The 17,950-nt window shown below is 41.6% G+C and overlaps 1 protein-coding gene across 3 annotated transcripts in view; it reads left to right on the forward strand.

Annotated features, from left to right (window-relative positions):
• LOC138447708 (CD209 antigen-like protein B) overlaps positions 1 to 17,950 on the forward strand; it is a 361,732-nt gene that overhangs the window by 329,159 nt on the left and 14,623 nt on the right. The window contains exon 11 of one of the 3 annotated variants that reach the window (XM_069604002.1): positions 9,055 to 9,161. The exons of the other annotated variants lie outside the window; for them this stretch is intronic. Within the exon in view, the coding sequence (XP_069460103.1) occupies positions 9,055 to 9,161 (107 nt within the window). The remainder of the gene's footprint in view (positions 1 to 9,054; positions 9,162 to 17,950) is intronic. 3 annotated transcript variants of the gene reach the window in all.

Below are 17,950 nucleotides of genomic sequence, written 5' to 3' on the forward strand. Positions count from 1 at the left end.
ATTTATAAAAACATAACTTTAACAAACTTAACAAACACAAAACATTAAATTAGTTGTCACATATTTCACAAAAATAAATTAGAACTGAATATTTAGTGAATATGTCATTAACGGTAAGAGAACTAATTCACTTCATAAAATAAAATTCTGCGATTTAGACAGAGTAACATTAATTAATTAATAATAATTAATGACATGTAATAGTCACTATATAGGGCAATCTAAGCATGAAGTAAAATAAAAGTGAAAATAAAATTAAAAAAATTAAAAAGAAAACGGATAGAGAGCACATTCATTATATGCAAAGACTGATTTAGGTGTTTCCAAGAAAATTACACAACCGTAAATGACATTCATATGTCCTGAAACTGATTTTGGACGCGCTGTGACAGCTGCAAGTACTTCTTCGGCCCTGAATGCGTAGCTCCTATAGCACCTTGTGACAGATTGAATGAACACTTGACACAGATGGACATTTTAAAACCTGTATTATATTTGTCAGGAATGGTTTGGGATGAGCTCCTTTGAGGAAAAGGGGTATTTTCACAACAACATGGGATATTCTTGTCTGAGGACAATGGAAAAGCAGCTAGTGAAGGGGTAAGCTATAAGGTGCCAGGGTTCCTAATCTAATTGGGTTACTGGTCTCCTGCAGGTTCGATAGCCTATTAGCCAGTCTCTGGGGATAGTGTCTGGCACGCTCCTTAGCTCCAGTCCACAAACAGTAAGGGGTTAGGATGAATGCCTATAAAGTCAAGGGTTTTTTGCATCATACAAGGGATTACCTTTTAGGAGTGATCTCTCTTAACAGCATCAGGATGTGTCAGATAATATAATTCTGAGGTTATTCATGTTGTGGGGATACTGGTCTCCTCCCGTAGGGCACAACACACTTTCATGGTTATAGCTTCCCGACAAGTCATTGCTTTGCTGCCAGTATCACGGTTATAGCGTCCAGCCCGCTTCTTGGCTGTCAAAATGCAGTCTATGTGTGTAAGCACCATTCTGGCTTCTAGCCCACATTCACCATTGAGTACCTCTTACCCCCAGCTTTTCGGTACAGGTTTGGCACAGCTATGATCACCCTCTACCTGCAGGAAAATACAGATGATGATACCTTTCGACACTCTCCTACTAGCATTCCTTCCTTCCATTTCTAGGGCATTGATTAGGGTTTAGTCCTTGGCTGATGGTTGATGATGATGTTGAGATCCTTAACACTGATGCTGAGTTTTTTCCTAGCAACCTGTTTTTCCGTGGCTTTCTTAACAGGTATGAATGTTTTGGGCTATGGAATTTTGCATTTCTGGATCCTGCTTTTCTCTTGGGAATTCAAAGTTGGAGGTTCTAATAGCGGTTTAGGACCATATGAGTTTTTTGCATATGCAATCTCCATTCAAAACACGTTTCCTTTGTCTTTATAACATATCTGTTAATGTGTCCCCACTCCCACATTATATTCTCAATGAAATGCTTGCAGGTGGCCCTGTAACTGGCATGTAGAATGTTGTATGCATTAGCGCATCATCAGGGAGTTGCAGCAAGAGCATTGTGCACTGGGGTGCCCCACTTGATGGAGCTGGCCAGGCTGCTGTGTCGCGCTTCCATGAATGGTCTGGGTGGTCTGTGCTGGTGAGTGCCACAGGTAAAGACGGCACCGAACCACTGAGATGAGCGATTATCGCAGCAGTAATATAGGAGAGTTTGACGCAGTCTGTCAAGCTCAGCGTTGAGCATTGGCATCGAGTGGTTCTGCATCGTGAACTGTCATAAGACCATCAGAGAGCGGTTCTCACAGGAGCTGTCTACAGATTATGTTCTGATGTTTCATCAACCATCGCAAGGTCACCCCTTTTTAATTTACTACACTTCACGTAGACAAACAGATACAAACAAAGCGCTCAGCTTGAGATTTAGCCGATTGACTGATAGCCTTGACAGTGGTGCTGCCACTGGGTTTTGATCCTGCCAGTGGCTACTGGCGGTAAGCAGAGGCAGTTGATCACAGCAGCTGAATGTTATCAGCTGTGCTCATGTTAACATCCTGCTGTTAATCCACAATTCTCCTTCTGGGAATAGTAATATTCAAAGATTACAACACAGAATATTAGCAGCTGCCCAATAGAGTTCAACAGGGTCCATCAGGACTTGAACTCTAACCTATTGGACTGAAAGACTAAAAATTGGACTGGTGTGTACCCAGCCACTCTTCAGTAACCTAGATGATAAATACAACTTGAGAAGTAAAACAAAACCAATGAATATAGTTACCACCATGTCGGTCCCATTTGAGGAGTCCAAAGAGGAGCAAAACCTTAATCAATTTATAATCGAAGAGCAAAATTGAGTAAGGGATGATCTTACGGTAAAAAGACTGAGACACAGCCTGTCATAGTCACTATTTGAGCCAGAACTGTAGCCCAGTCCTTATTAAAAAAAAACACAATCATTACTGCATATTTTCCCTGTACATAATCTTGGAAAGAGGGTCAGGTAGTAATATGCAGTAAGGAAATAGATATGAACCATGGTGAAGCTAATCTGTTAAACTTGGGTGGCCAAGAGAACGTTCCTAAAGACATATGCGACAGTGCCTTAATAAAGACCTGTGAGAGCTTGGAGAGTCTGGTGGCTCATCTCGAATGGGCAGATTTCCAAGTAGCTGCACAAATTGACCATGCTTCACATAAAAATGATACACAAGAGTTCAGATCTTTTTCTAAGAACCTAGACCATCTAAAGAGCTCGCATTTCATTTTTGATCATTTGTTTATACACTCAACTCCTTTCATTCTTTTAGCACTTCATCTTGTGCTAAAAACATTAGCAAGCCTGGTTGGCTAGATTGCATTGAAAGTGAGGGGATCCCTGAAATGCTGGGCATATTGTACAACAAATGCCAAAAGGATAATGCTCAACTAATTACTAGGGAGCCTGGTTGGGCATTAGATAAGCTCAGCAAAAGCAAAAGTAGACAATCTGTCAATCTAGGCGCTCATGGAGCACCAGTGGGTATGAATATTATGGCCTCCTAAATCGAGGAATCCAACAAAGCATTTGATTCCCCTTCATAGAAATGTGATTCTTCGCCACAATTTGGCACAACTGATCTTATAGCAAGGAAATTGAAGCAAGGAAGAAAGAAGAATAAAACCAAAGAAAAGGGTAACGAAAAGAGACACAAAAAGCATAAAGTCATCGGCAAGGCAATTTCAAGGAAGACATTATAACAAACTCAGACAAAAAGAAAGTACATAGTCCCAGTAAATTAGGATACCTGGCCATTAAGAACAAAGAATTTATCTTCAGTCGCTGTGAGGACATTAACTACAAGAAACAGAGAGAGGAGTTCAAGTCCTGACTACAAGCTCAAATGGTAAGAGAAAAAAGGGTAGGAAAGCATTCCCTTTCAACAGAAGGCCCAGGTGACACCAGAAACTGGGTAATTATCACTAAATGCAATGGCAAGAGGTCCATCCCGAAACACAAACCCTGCACGCAAAATAAAAACCGCAATAAGCTCCGTAGAACAAAAGAGAAAATCCGACAGATTGGTCAGAAGAACTTATTCAGTCTTAGAAGAGTACCGGTACGGGTCTGAGTACTATTCAAAACGAGGTAGAGGTTAGTCCTTCACAAAAAGTAGTAAAAATGTCTATTGAATGGGCAAACAATTAATTAAAACATTAAGAGTACATTCTGTTCAATAAGAACCACCAAAGATACTGAGACTTGAGGAACTATTCATTGAGGAAACACTCTACCCTCTAAATATAAGTTGTATATTTTCAGTGCTTCAGGAGTTACCTAGCCTCAGGTAGTCTGCAAGAATGTCCACCTAAAGCAAAAACAAGTAAGCGGATACTATAGGCAGCACGCCCATAAGGGATAACATCAAAGGTCTAAGCAGAGTGCTTAATGAAGAAATCAAGGTTCATAGCAAAGGAAACTAACCTGCGGAAAAATGCATGAGTGCCATCAATTGATCTAATTATCAGTTGCAAAGATGGTAAGAGAGCAGTGCAAAATGGAGGTGCCTCACTGATTAAAGAAAGGAGCTGATAAAGCTTGGCTTTGCTATCCCCAGTGTTACAAGCAAATCAAATTTAACATCCCTAATAGCTAGACCTTTGGGGGTTGTTCAGTGCCATGGAACTGGTGAGGATATAATAGTTTCATGGCAGAGGATCATTTTAAGAACGTGTTAATAAACGGTGAAACCATCTTACTCCAAGTGTTATGGCTGACTGAAACACCTAACCTAGGTGACTATTCGAAGTACTTATGCCCCGCCAGTAAACGATTGCGAGGACAAGCTAAAGGAGGATTGGTAGTGGCCATTAAGTCCCCCCCCCCTTTATTTGGCACAATGAAGACAGAATCTGACATCTCATAGTGTGTTGGTTATAAGGGTTAAGATCTTAAATTGGCCAATTGTAAATGGGTACAATTCTCTTGGCAAGATAGACAATGGTACATTAAATGAAGAAGTAATCCAAGTTTGAGCTGTCTGGAATGTAAAGTCCTTGAATCAAAATATCACTCTGAATAGTGATTTCACACCCACTGCCCAGATCTCTTTCAGGTCGACAGTAATGATGCCCGCATGCATAGTGTGTTGAAAGCCACACAGAACTGATACTTGTCCAAATGTGGGCTGAAGAACACGGTCAATGTGGCATTGACCTTCTAAATAACAGGGAAGAAGGTGATAAACCTGCTGGCATGATGTGTTCTTAGGGTCTTAGAATTTCCTTAAGAGACTACATTTTTACATCGCCTGATGTGTTCAACCAGTTCAAGTGATTGAGAGCAGCAAGAAAGATCTTAGTGACCACGGCACACTGATGCTACAGATTCAGTGGAATGCAAGGGTAATTGTGGAAATGAAGGGAGCAAGATCTCTGAAAGTCAATTGCTCCAAAACTCGAATAAGATGGTCATCTCAAATTATCCCACTAATGCAAACGTGTGTTATATCCGCCGAGAAAGAGATGCGCATGGAAAAGATGACGCAGGGAAGGCCAACAGATAGATCCCTTCTGCTTCCCATGAAGGATATTAAACTGAATTCAGCAGTTGGTTACACACATACACACAACAGTGCTAAAATGTGAGATTGTAAAATAATGCAAAGACATTGCATTAAAAAAGAACTATCCTAAATGTCTCGACGGACCTCATAAATTGGACACAAATTGCAAAGTGCCTAAACAATATTCCACAGGCCTACACAAATGGGTATGTGATATGATATGGCATTTATAACACGCCTATACACAAGTGTTTCAAAGCGAGTAAACATGGAATAAGAAGATCGTGAGGAGTGAACAATGGAGGCACATGTGATATATACTAGCTAAAAAGGGCACAAGACAATTTTTCAACTGAATAAATAATCCATCTTCCTAGTTAGAGGCAGCTCACCTTCATCCCATTAACGAAACTACATGGATACAGCATATTACGACCTATTATTGTAGAATAGAACCATTCGTTTTCTTTAAATAATAATAATACTTTATTGTGTTATAGGTTATAAAAAAACTTTACACAACAATTTAAAACAACAACAACACATGAATAGAAAAATACGAATACCTATGCATCATTATAGAATTATTAGTTGAATAAATATATACACTTACTACATGTCCAAAACATAACATAAAATGATATATCACCATACAGACTTCAATTCCCCAGTTCTTTGTACTTGATGGACCAAAGGATCAATAAGTTTAGGAGCAATGCGTAACCATATACGAAATAGCGCCATGTGGGTTGACACAGCGTTTGAATTCAGACATTAAATCCAGGACTCTGCTGTTTTTATGGACTCCAGATTATGTACAATATTACCCTTTATAATTACGTATAGTGCCCCTAACTTGGGACAGCTTGTGAATACATGCCACTTTTGACTTACATTCACAGATTCTGCAATGTCTGGCATCCTGAGGCAACTTCCATCTAGCCCCTCCCCCCCAGGTTGCACGCAGTGGAAGCTGATTAATCCCCATCAATAGTCGTAGCCTGCGTACGGCCGGATTATGCCATATGATGAGGTACTGTCGGCGTTTCAGAAAAGCATGCGACAGCTGTTGATCTTTTTAATGTACTCAAGTGGTCCAGGTTTTTAATCCGGTCCCACTTACGGAGCTTTCCAAGAAAGGCCTTTTTTAATGACTCAAAATGTCGGTGCTGCACAAAATCAGGAGCCCAGTCAATTTTCCCAAAGAAATCTACTTTAAGCTTTGCATAATTCTAACTTTTCCCACCTACTTCTATCAGCATTCTCAGCCAAATTGCTTCTGGTTGAGTTGAAGACACGTTTACCCTAGATTTAATGTACATAAGACCCCGCCTTTGCCGAGCGAGCGAGCCCAGGGACACCAGGCCCAAGTCAAGTGGAAGGTCCTCCCTGGGAGTGGAGGACGGCAGGCCCAGAATTCTCCGCCAATACATAGCTTCAATTCTGTTGAGCCAATCATAATCCCTCATCCCCAGGTCTTCCAGGCCATACAGAATACACAGCAAAACCACTGTTTATAAAGTGTTAAAATACCCAACAACGAATAGCCTGCATGTTGAACCGACAATTTAAATATCAGTGATATTCATTGTTTTGCTTTCCTGATTTTAACTTGAAAAATCTTTACATAATGATTTTTACTGGTTATTTCCAAACCCAGGTATTTGTATTGGTCTGTGTATTCAGGCTTTCCCAATCCAGAGTCCAGCACGACTCTATTCACTTTATTATGGGAAAAAAAACACATTAATCTGGTTTTCATGATGTTAACTCTTAATTGATTTTCTGCAGTATACATCTCCAACTCCTTCATTAAGTTCTTCATACCCATAAACCTGTGGCTAAACATGATCCAATCATCTGCGTAAAGCATGAATGGGACCAGGTTATGACCAATTTTGGGAGAATGTCTAGCCTTCTGATCCAGACGAGCCGGCACGTCTGCACGAAAGAGGTTAAAAAGCAGGTGAGCCAACGAGCACCCCTGCTTTATCCCCCTATTCACTGAGAACGCTTCTGACAATGTTCCACCATTTCTCAGACATATCTGGGCGAAATTGTCACTATGTAGTACTGTGACAATTTCCAATAGCCACCCTGGGCAGCCCATACTCGCCAGCTTTTCCAATAGCATGGCCCGATTTATTGAGTCAACAGCAGAATGAACATCTACATATGGAGGTGGACTCCCTTGGATGCCTGCCCGTAGACTCAGCGCATCCAACATCCCGATGTTATCGAGTGTGCTTGACCCTGGTCGGAATCCCATTTGAAACAGATGGAGCAGATTATTTGAGAATGCCCAGCCTTAAAACTCAGCGTGCACGTATGATGCAAATATGTTCCCAGAAACATCTAACATAGATACAAATCTATAATTCCCAGGTAGGATCCTTTCTCCTGCCTTGAATATGGGTACTAGCAGCGCGTCTCTCCAGGACTGGGGAATTTCTCTTTCTTCGCGTACCTTCGTAAAACGTTGAAGCAATATCGAAGCCCAGCGCTTAGGGTCCTGCTTCAAGACTTCTGCTGCTAGCCCATTGGGCCCTGGGGCCCTTGAGCTTTTAAGACTCTTAATAGTTACACATAAGTAATGCCAATTAAATGGTAGAGCCCATCCCAGTTTATCCCTCTTCGGCAATTTCCATACGTTACATGTCAGCTGCTCGCTATGCATTTTTCCACGGATGAAACATTTCCATTCCTGCTCTGGTATGGGGTTAACCACATGACCATCTTTGCTGCCCCCTGCCAGAGTGAGAATCTGCCAGATGAAGCAGATGCTCTTCTTACACAATGCCCCCAACATGGGCAGTCAGTTAACATTTCGTTTTACTAACACCTGTCTTTTGACCCCATTACGATGTTGGTTTTTACAGTGCTTGATCTCCGCTATCGTATAATTCAGCGACATCCTGCTGTTCTATATGTGCCGATTACCCTCCGGAGATTGCGCTTCATCACTTGCATAACAGGGTCATGGACTCTGTACTTGCAGACACCTGACGTGGGGACTTGAGCCAAGATAAGAAACAGCATGCAATTAAATCCTTGAGAAGGTCAACTGCAGCAGGTTCTACTATCCTGCTGAACTTTAGATCCATAGTATCGTGGACCTATGAAGCTGTTCCCAAGTACAAGGTCATGGCAACAATGTATGCTCTTAAGACTTAACGGTTTAGATTGCCTTGAGGGACTGGAGCAAGGTAAAGGGAATTATTAAGAAAGAAAGAACATGATGACTGTGTCAGAATCCTTACATGATCAAAGTCTGAAGCATTTTATATTGATGCCTTGCACTATCATAAAAAATCCTGAGGACTTTTAGTAGGTTTGTAAAGAGTAATAATCAATTGAAAGCTGAAGCCTTCTGGTGTAGAAAATAATTAGATTATAATGTAGTTGGTATTTTTGTATGAATGGCTTGATGTAAACCACGACATATGCTGAAATCAAATAAAAACAAAAATATATATATATACAAGCACTGCTTCTGGCTGGATGAGTGAGGGTGGGTACTATTATTAAATGAAGAGGTGCCCCTGACTTGTGCTGGGGGTATCTTCCACTTTGGTCCTCTGAGTCTAGGTTCCATTCAAGCAATGACATGGGCCTTCGTTGAATGTTGGAATTGTTGGGAAGAAGGTATCCTATAGCCTGTTAGGGTCTTGAGAAGTCCTGGCTGTCTTGGGGATCTCCTTACACCAGACCCTGGAGTGATAGGGCATTGGGAAGAGTGTCTGATGACCTGGGAACTGCCTGTGCTGGAGTCATCACACAATCTCTGTCTTGGAGAGCATGCCACAGGAAGGATTGGGACGGGAGAAGAGACTCTGTGAAATGTACCCGCTACCGTCTTGAGGCCGCACATCACATAGAAGCCAGATATCCCAGGTCCCTGGGGAGTCTATTATGACATTGTCACAGTCGCTCTGATGTTTATGGTGCTATTATAAACAGGATCAAAATCTCCACCATGTACATTTACATTTATCTTCATATTCACACTCTCACTTCAGAAATTCCTGGATGCAAACTGCAAAAATAGGCCACATTGGATTGGATTCAGCGACGCTGGAAAAGAAAGAGAATGGCGCTGGGTCGATGGCAGCCCTGCAACCTTTAGGTGAGGACATATTTTTAATTTGTTTAGGGTAGTTCATACATACTAGCAGATATGAGCACATTTAGGGAGCATGGAGCAAAATAGTATCATCCCCATCGCTGACCATCCCGAAAGAATATGCTAATTCCTGAGGCTTGCCGACCCTCTGTAAAGATAATTGGCAGGATGACACACAATCAGTGTAACTGATTAACCACTGGAGGAATGAATATCTCTATCAGTGCACTTATTAATTATCTGCCACATACAATAATGAATCAGGATAACTACACTCGAGTTCAAAAACAAAGGTCTAAACGCATATTATAGGAAAGAAGACAGGTCTTTTTTAAACAGTTAGCTTTTTTAAATCATAATGCATGAATTCATATATTCATTCGACATAACATAAGGGACTCCACTTGATGTTGCAAACTTGAATGGTGCGATTGTTTGCTAAGAAATGTCTTGAGAAGAATTATACAAAAGAATCACACACTCCTGACTGTGTGGAATTCTTTCTATAAAACATAATAAAAAATAAAAATCTTTGGAGTTTAAATTCCCATGAATGTTTGTGTGAAATAATGGAAAATGTATAAGTAGTGATGTGTCAGTGTTTGGCATCTGGTGATGTTTGGTGATGGTTGCTTACACATATGTTTGAAGTCATGAGTGAGCGTTTTGATTAATATCTTGGTGGTTGATGTTCTTGTGGTGCTGTTTTATTTGGGTGATGAGTGGGCGCTGATCGCAAATGTTTGTGTCTGGAATGTGAGCGTGGAAGTTGGTGGATTACGTACCTCTTCTGTGTTTTGTTTTTCCTGTTATGGACAACCCCACCTTCCCTGTGTGTTAGCTTGTGGATCTCTGCAGCAATGTTTCACTTTGGCTTTGCATCGATTTGTTGCATTGCATCCGGGTCTGGTGTCTGGCAATCTGTGATCCCCCTCTTGTTTCCCCACCTTTTCGTGTGTAGTTGTTTTCTTGTGGTTACTCCTGGGTGCTTGTGCCAGAGTGTGGCAGACTCTGTATTCCGGAAGTGGCAGATCCGGATGGACGGTTGTGTTGAGGGATTCTGTGTCTCTTCTAAGACTTGTACACTAGATGATGTCTAATGAATAATACTACAGGCTAATGGCGAGTCGCGTTCATCTAACCCACTCCCCACACCCTTTTCCCAGACAGTAAATGTTTCACCTTGCCAGTGAGCTTAAGGCTTAACAGCTAATTTTTTAATGCTGCCCTTTAAATCGGTTTCTCCCTGTTGTATTTTCTCAATTCTTGTAAGGAATCAACGGCCCCACCCCTTTAATCTGGATGCAAAAGCCCCTGTTTTAGCTGGAAATACCCCCATAAAGCCCAGTTCACTTTCTCCAAAGTCTGCAGTGCGGCATTTAAAACTCATAAAAGAATCATTGTCGAAGAAGTCTCCCATCTTGCTGCAACATGCCTTTTTCAATGATTGCTAATTTAATTGACTCTTGAGCTTAGACAAATGGGCCCTTCATAGACTCTGGATGAATCCATTCAATGACTCTGCAACTGAAATCATTAGATCTTGCCTTCTGAACCTTTTGTCCAAACATTCTTCTGTTGCTCTCCGCTTACCTTTCTCTGATTGTACAGGATTATAACGATTCAAGTATCTCTGCAGGTAAATTGACTACCAGGCTCATTTTAAATGGGGTGGAGTAGGAAATAGAAGAGTAAATCACGGCGTAATGCTTTTACTCCTCCATTTCCTCCTCCCCCCCCTTTCCCTGCAGTGACAAGGTGGAGCAGAGATAAGGCATTTTCATGCAGGCGTGAAACCAATGGATTCCTGTGGAATCCGACTTGGTTTAGCCCCTGCAAGACCAGGCGGATTCCTTAGGAATTCATTAGTAAACACTGTCTGCAAAGCGTACTTCGCAGGCAGTGCTTACTTTTTCAAAGGACAGAGGGGAAAATGTAAGACATTCACATTAGAATTAGGCTGTTTTTCACTTGACTTGCCTTTCCCAGTGTTATAGTAATTGAAGTCTCAACGAGCTGATCACACATTAGCTTTTCTCATTCCTGCCACTTTTATGGTCACACCCCTACTGGAGTTGGAATCAAATAGATTTAGTTCTTGCGCTCCTCGTCAGGCTGGATAACCTCTCAGCCACCTCTTGGGGTGGGCCACATTTCTGCCAATGAGCTACACTTGTAAATATTGCCCTATATTTCTCTTTTGCAGAGCACTAAGTTGAGTGCTGCATTGAGTGCAGTTGGTAGCAGTTCACCGCTTGTGAGAGTCCTAATATTTATGCACACTGTCGTACTCATGGATAAGTGCTTGTACAATCTTCGATGCAAACCCTGTAAAACACCAAGCCAAGAAAATATCATAACATCTGTCATGGTGTCGAAAACCATAACTATTCCCTCACCATTTTCTAGAAAAGGACACAAGTTACTCATCAAATTGTTTAGTAACCATTCAATGGCCCCACAGTGATAGAGTGTCCTCACTGCCTGTGAACGATTGCAAGCACAAGCTCAACAAAAATGAATACAGGTAATTTGCCAGAAAACACTATCAGATGACGCGAATCGGGCCGAAGCGTGCTCTAGTGTAATTCCTCGGACAACAAGCATATTCACGGAAACTGACATGAACATACTATCGGTCGATATAAGGGAAATTGAGGGTGGCAAAAACAAAGCATGATAACAAAATGCAAAGGGGTCCTAAATAAACTACAATCAGAAATCTCAAATTATCTATCTAGCTGTTTGGCTTCTTCCCTCTTAGCCCTCAATATGGTTCATAGTTCGCTGGCCTAGTAACATGACAACATCTTTATAGAGGTTAAAGCACACACAATCACTCTCAGAGAAATTAAGCTGGAAATAGAGGATAAGGACAAAACCACGAGGGGACGAGCATCTATAACGGAGGGATTAAACCAAGTGCTAAAAAATGTAGTCGCACTGGCCCCAGCCGGTATGTGGAGATAATAGAAATGCAAAGCCCAAGGCCAGGAGTAAAGGAAATTGCAGACAGAGGACAAGGAAACAAGCCACGAAACAGACAAAATCCATTTTCCATCAGTAAAGTAATAAACCAACAAATCAAAGAAAAAGAGTTAATTGAAAGAATTCAACAAAATGTGTGAGAGGCTTGCACCTAACAGAGGAAGAATCCTGACAAGCCTTAATTGAGAACCAACAAGAATCAGAGACCGAATTGTTCCCACAAATGCAAGAAGAACTACCATAGCCCAAAAAAAGGCACTTACTGGAGATGACAAAATCTGTGACGTTATTATGGCACGTGACTTTAACTCCTCATGTGGCCCCTGCAGCAAATTCCATGAACTCCCCCTCAAAACATTAGCAACATTCCAACTAATTGGGCAGTCATTTTATACGTTATATAATTACCGGCCTATTGCAATTTTAGACATAGACAGTAAATTGTTTGTAGCCCTGGTGTTAAACGACTTGGAAACTTGGACTAACGATACCGTGGATGGATTATAAATAGCCATGACTAAAAATGGCATGCCACTTACATAGCGTGTATTGATACGTCCTTAGCCCTTGACAAGGTTAACAGGGCAATATTTCGTAAGAAATTGAAAGGATTGGGTTGACAAGCAAGCTTACTGAACATCCTTATCTATATCCACTTGAAGACCAAGTTGAAAATCAGGTTGAACATGCAAGTCTCGATCGAAAAAGTTACTTCTAATGGCCTCCGACAGGGATGTGTACTGGCTCCCTGCTTGTTCAACCTATCAGACATGGGAGAATTTCTGTTTAAAGCAACTTTTGTTACTCCTCATGTAGGAATGGAAAAATAAGTTGGCTGACCTATGTTAACGACATATTACTCATGGATCACACTCTGATTTGCCTAAAACACCTAATGAATGCTTTCCTTCAGTATACTTTAGATAATGATATAAGTTTAAATGCATTGAAATTGACAGTATTAAGAATTACTAGAAATCCCGCCAAAAAAACAGGGTTACACATGGAGAACAGGAGAGGGCAAAATATCTACTAATAATGAACTAACCTATCTAGGTTTTAATCTGAGATCTAACCCCACAAAGGAAGACCTAATAATGGACTTGGTGGAAAAGGCAAAAGGCTTTAGATCCCAGATGAAACAGATCGATCACCATTACGGCTGTTTTCCATCAAGCCCCTGATTGACTTCTATAATGGTAAAGTGGTGCCCTCGATTATGTTTGGTATCGAAATCCAACACCTTACAGATAGTATTGACTTCAGTAACATAGAGGGAATATTGCGAAAAGGGGTTCTCTTGTTACCAAATTTTATACCAGCCATTGTTCTAAGGCATGAATTGGGGTTTGTGTTATTAAAAAGCTGGTGTCATTGGACATTGTTACAATTTTACAGGAACCTTATAGCTCCACCAAGAAATTCACTCTATGAAGACCTCAGACCTCAAACAAATGCTAAAGAAAATTCACCCATGGCTATTTTTATAAATCAAATAGGAGATCGTTTTAAATTTAAATGCCTCAAATGCAACCCTTTTAATTGATAACCCCAAAGAGGTGAAAAAGAGGTTTTTTTTGTAAGGATTGGTCAGACACAAGGGATGGAATACAGAAATACAAATTGTACAGACATCTCTTTTAGGACAGCAAGAGTCTGGGGATTATTCCCAAATATTGGGTCACTATACTATACTGAACTCACATTGGCGATCTCAATTTCTAAGATTCAGAATGAATGTTCCGCTTCCAGGTGAAATAAAACACATCAGAAATAAAGGATCCACTATCAAGAATTTCAATAAATTCTGGAAGGATCCGGAGCCCCTCAAACCATTGTTCATTTGGCTATTGAATGACCCTCCAACCCAATCAAAAATTAAGATGGAAATCGTTTGAGAAATGTGTCAATAATACAGGCTGGGTGATTACCCTGGCCTTTTGGCAACGATTAGTAGCAGGTAATGAACTTCCTTTAAGATTACCATTATTGAGGTTTTTAATTCTATCAACCTAATTACAATAAAATAATGGTAGTACAGTTGTGAATGTTCCACAAGCAATTTTACAAATGTAATTGATGAGGTTTTATGAATTTGTCATACTATTGTCTATTTTATATTTTCTCATGTCTTTTATACACGTGTGAACAGTTTTATTGGAAACTAAGACAAACTAATAAACATAATGTTTTTTAAATGCCCTTAGTTGTGCCTTGGATACCCTCAGATAACACGGGACCTTTGATAATATGGCACTGCCACAGATTACAAATGTCAAAGTACTATAGCCAGAATACCCCAAACCCCCAGTGTCCGTTCATTGGTTGAAATGGCTGTGGGTGCAACATCCACCTCAGGGTTAATATGGAGAAAAGATACATCTACTGAGGAGAATATGCCTTTTCCTAAATACACAGCACTGACCAAGTGGAATAACTAACTCAGGACTGAGCTAGACAATGTTCGTAAGATCACCAGAAACGTTGTCTCTAGTCGCAGATTATCACTAATTCACTACAAATACATATATATATAATACCCGCCTCTCTAGGTTAAAAGGTACAATCAAACCAGACTAGATAAATGTACAAAATGTCATATTGCAGTTGACTTCTAACATATGATTTGGCAGTACAAAGTGGTAAGTGCCTTAGGAAAGAGCTCATAAGGGAGTTAAGTGTCATGATCAATGAAAACAGACATGGTACTCTTAAAGGACATCGATTGGACATCTTTCGTAGAGATGAACTAAACACAAAATGTATATGACTAGCGCTGCTGCTAGCCAAACGAAGAATAGCTATAGCCTAGATGCGAAAATAAAACTGCCTACTCTTGCAGACTGGATTATGGACATGGTTAATGTATAATGTAGACTCTAAGTACAGTAATGTTACAACAAAGATCCAAACCCACAGATATCTGGAGTATCTTAACCATATCTTTTCAGAGATATTTAATAACAAAAAACAAGTTTATTCACAGTAGACCTACATGCTCTATTGTCTAAATTATAATCCAGTTGGTATAACAACTTCTCATTTAATTGAAACGTGGCTGCACGGGTGAAGTGAAGTCCTAACCTGTTCGGACTAATCTGACAAAGCTAAACATTAGAATCACTGCCACCACTGTTGCGCCACACTATATTTAAACCAGTAAGCACACAATCAATAAATGAGTTATTCTGGTAAGTATGTTCACATTATCACTTTATATCAGTTCTGATCAATTCCAATTGTAATAGTGTGTTTTTAAAGCGCTTATACACAACTGAAGTGCTTCAAAGCGCTGAAGGTAGGAAGGGAACAAGGGAATACAGAGTCATTCTTAGGCCTTGACGTTTCCGAATGAGCTATCAAAAAATGACTAGCTTACTAGGCCTGACGGCATTACTACTAGTGGAAGTGCATGACAAGAAGGAAGGCGAGAAAGGGGGGTGGAGAGGGAGAAGTACATACAATCCATAAACTACCATACTAGGCCAATGATGTTTCAGATAGTGCAAGTTCATGACAAAGAGTGAGGTGATAGGGAGGGGAGGAGAAGGAGAAAAACATACATAAACAAAAAGCTACCGCACTAGGCCTGGCGAACTAGGCCTGCTGCATTCTAGGTAATGTAAGTGTGCAGACAGGAAGTGTAAGGGAGGGGGAGGGGAACAAGTGCGCCCAGTCCAGCAGGGCCCTGGGTTAAGTGCAGAGAGATTACCCTTCTCATGGAATGAATTCCAGACGTGCAGTAGTAGTGAGCACAGTGCAGAGGCCCAGAGGCAAGGGCAAGTTCTGGTCCTGGGACCTTTGTGGCTATGGAGGTGCACTAGATGACCAGTCCACGGAAACAGAGCAGAGTTAGGGAAGAGAAGGCGGAGGGTACTAGGTGAGAATAGAAAGGAGGTTAGCAAGGGAGAGGGAACGAGAAAGTGGAAGAGAAGAGGAAGGTATTGAGGAGTTTCCGGAATTTAAGGTGCTCTGGCTCAAGACCGAGAGAGGCAGGGATGCTGTTCCAGAGGGAGGCACCTGCAGAGGATAAAGATTTACCCCTAAATCTCTCTTTGGAAAAATGGCTCACCTGCAGAAGGTTAGAAGAGGATGAGCGGAGGGCTCTAGAAGGAGAGTATTTAGGGAGCAAGAGTTGTAGAAAGTGAGGGCCCCAGACCCAGAAAGTTTTGCAGACTATGCAGAGGGTCTTGAACTTGATACTTGTAGCCATGGGGAGCTAGTGGAGGGATTTCAGCTCTGGAGAGATGTGGTCCCTGGGCTTCAGGCCAAGGATAAGTCTTGCGGTTCTGTTCTGGGTGAGTTGTACAGGTCAGAGAGTAGACATAGGAAGATTGAGAAAGAGACTGTTGCAGTACTCCATTCTAGAGAGAACCAGGGCTCTGGAGGCGGTAAACATCCGTGGGAAAGTGAAAAAGTGTAAAATACCTCTGAGGAGGTGCAGCTGGTAGTGGGAGAGGAGATGGAGATGGAGAGAGTGGAGTCAAAGATGACCCACAGATCTTTTGCCTAACTAGTGGGTGAGGGCGCAGGGCCAAGGGAGGCCAGCCAGAGTGAAAGTGGGAAAGCGGGAGCAGGGCTCCCAATTCGGACCATTTCTGTCTTGCTGGCATTAAGGTAGAGATTGTTCGCAGCACACCAAGACTGAATTGCGGACAGACAGTCAGGAATGAGCGAGGAGGAGGTGGAGGAGGCCGAGGGTAGCCTGAAAGAGGTATGTGTGTCATACGCTTAACACTGAAAGTTGGAAGTGAAGGCAGAGATCCTGCAGGCCAGAGGGGCCATGTAGACATTGACTAACCAGGGGGATAGGTTAAATCCCTGGGGGACACCACAAGTGAAAGCGGAGAGAAAAGACCCAAGTTCAACCTGGGAAGGACGGTCAAAGAGAAAGGAGGCAGTTTCCATGCCTCTGGATCCTCTAAAGCCAGACTGATGGTCATGGAGACAACCAACAGATTCAGTGTGGCGGGTAAACTGGGAGATAGCCAAATTCTCCAGGAGTTTTCTCAGGAAAGGAGGTATAGAGATTGGGTGGTAGTTTGCCAGAATAGAATGGTTGGCAGAATGTTTTTGGATCAGAGGGTGCACAAGAGAATGATTGAGAGAAGTGTGGAAAACACCAGTGGTGAAGGAGAGGCTACAGAGGTCTGGCAAGGCTGGAGCAAGAGTGTCAATGTAGTCCTTAATGGTTTTGGAAGGGCAGTAGACCACTTGTTTGGAAGAGGCTTCCATAGACCGGACTAATCTAGAGACCTCATCAGGTGTGACAGGGGAGAGGGAGGAGAGAAGAGGGGGAGTGGAGGGGGCAGCCGAGGGGGGGGCCAAGAGATGTTGGCGCATGAGTGGGTCAGAGGCGAGAGACGACAGGATGACCTGTGTTTTGGCGGTGAAGTGTGCAGCCAGGGCCGAGCAAAGGAAACGAAAAGGGGGTGTCCTACCACATATATTTAGTCACTTTACATATACATTTTCTGTAAAGGCTTAGCTATTTAGCATGCTTAGTATAAAGAGAGCTGTATTGCTGAGCTAACTCTAATACAGGAAAGGTGAGCAAACAAACCCTTGAACATATCACTATAGCTTATTTATTTAGCCAGTGTTAAGAGATGCAGTTGTAATTCCGCATTAAGTTCGCATTCCAATTTTAGTGTTTCATATTCATGTAAAACAAAGGCATTAACTAAATCAACAAATGCATAGAAGAATATTAACAAACAAACATATATAAACACGTGCTGAGCAATTTTCAAAGCTGTGTAGACATATGTGGTTAGCCTCAGTGTGCAACATATACAAAAGCA

Source organism: Ambystoma mexicanum, chromosome 3q (genome assembly GCF_040938575.1).
Source record: "Ambystoma mexicanum isolate Mex_15411 chromosome 3q, UKY_AmexF1_1, whole genome shotgun sequence".
NCBI lineage: Eukaryota > Metazoa > Chordata > Amphibia > Caudata > Ambystomatidae > Ambystoma > Ambystoma mexicanum.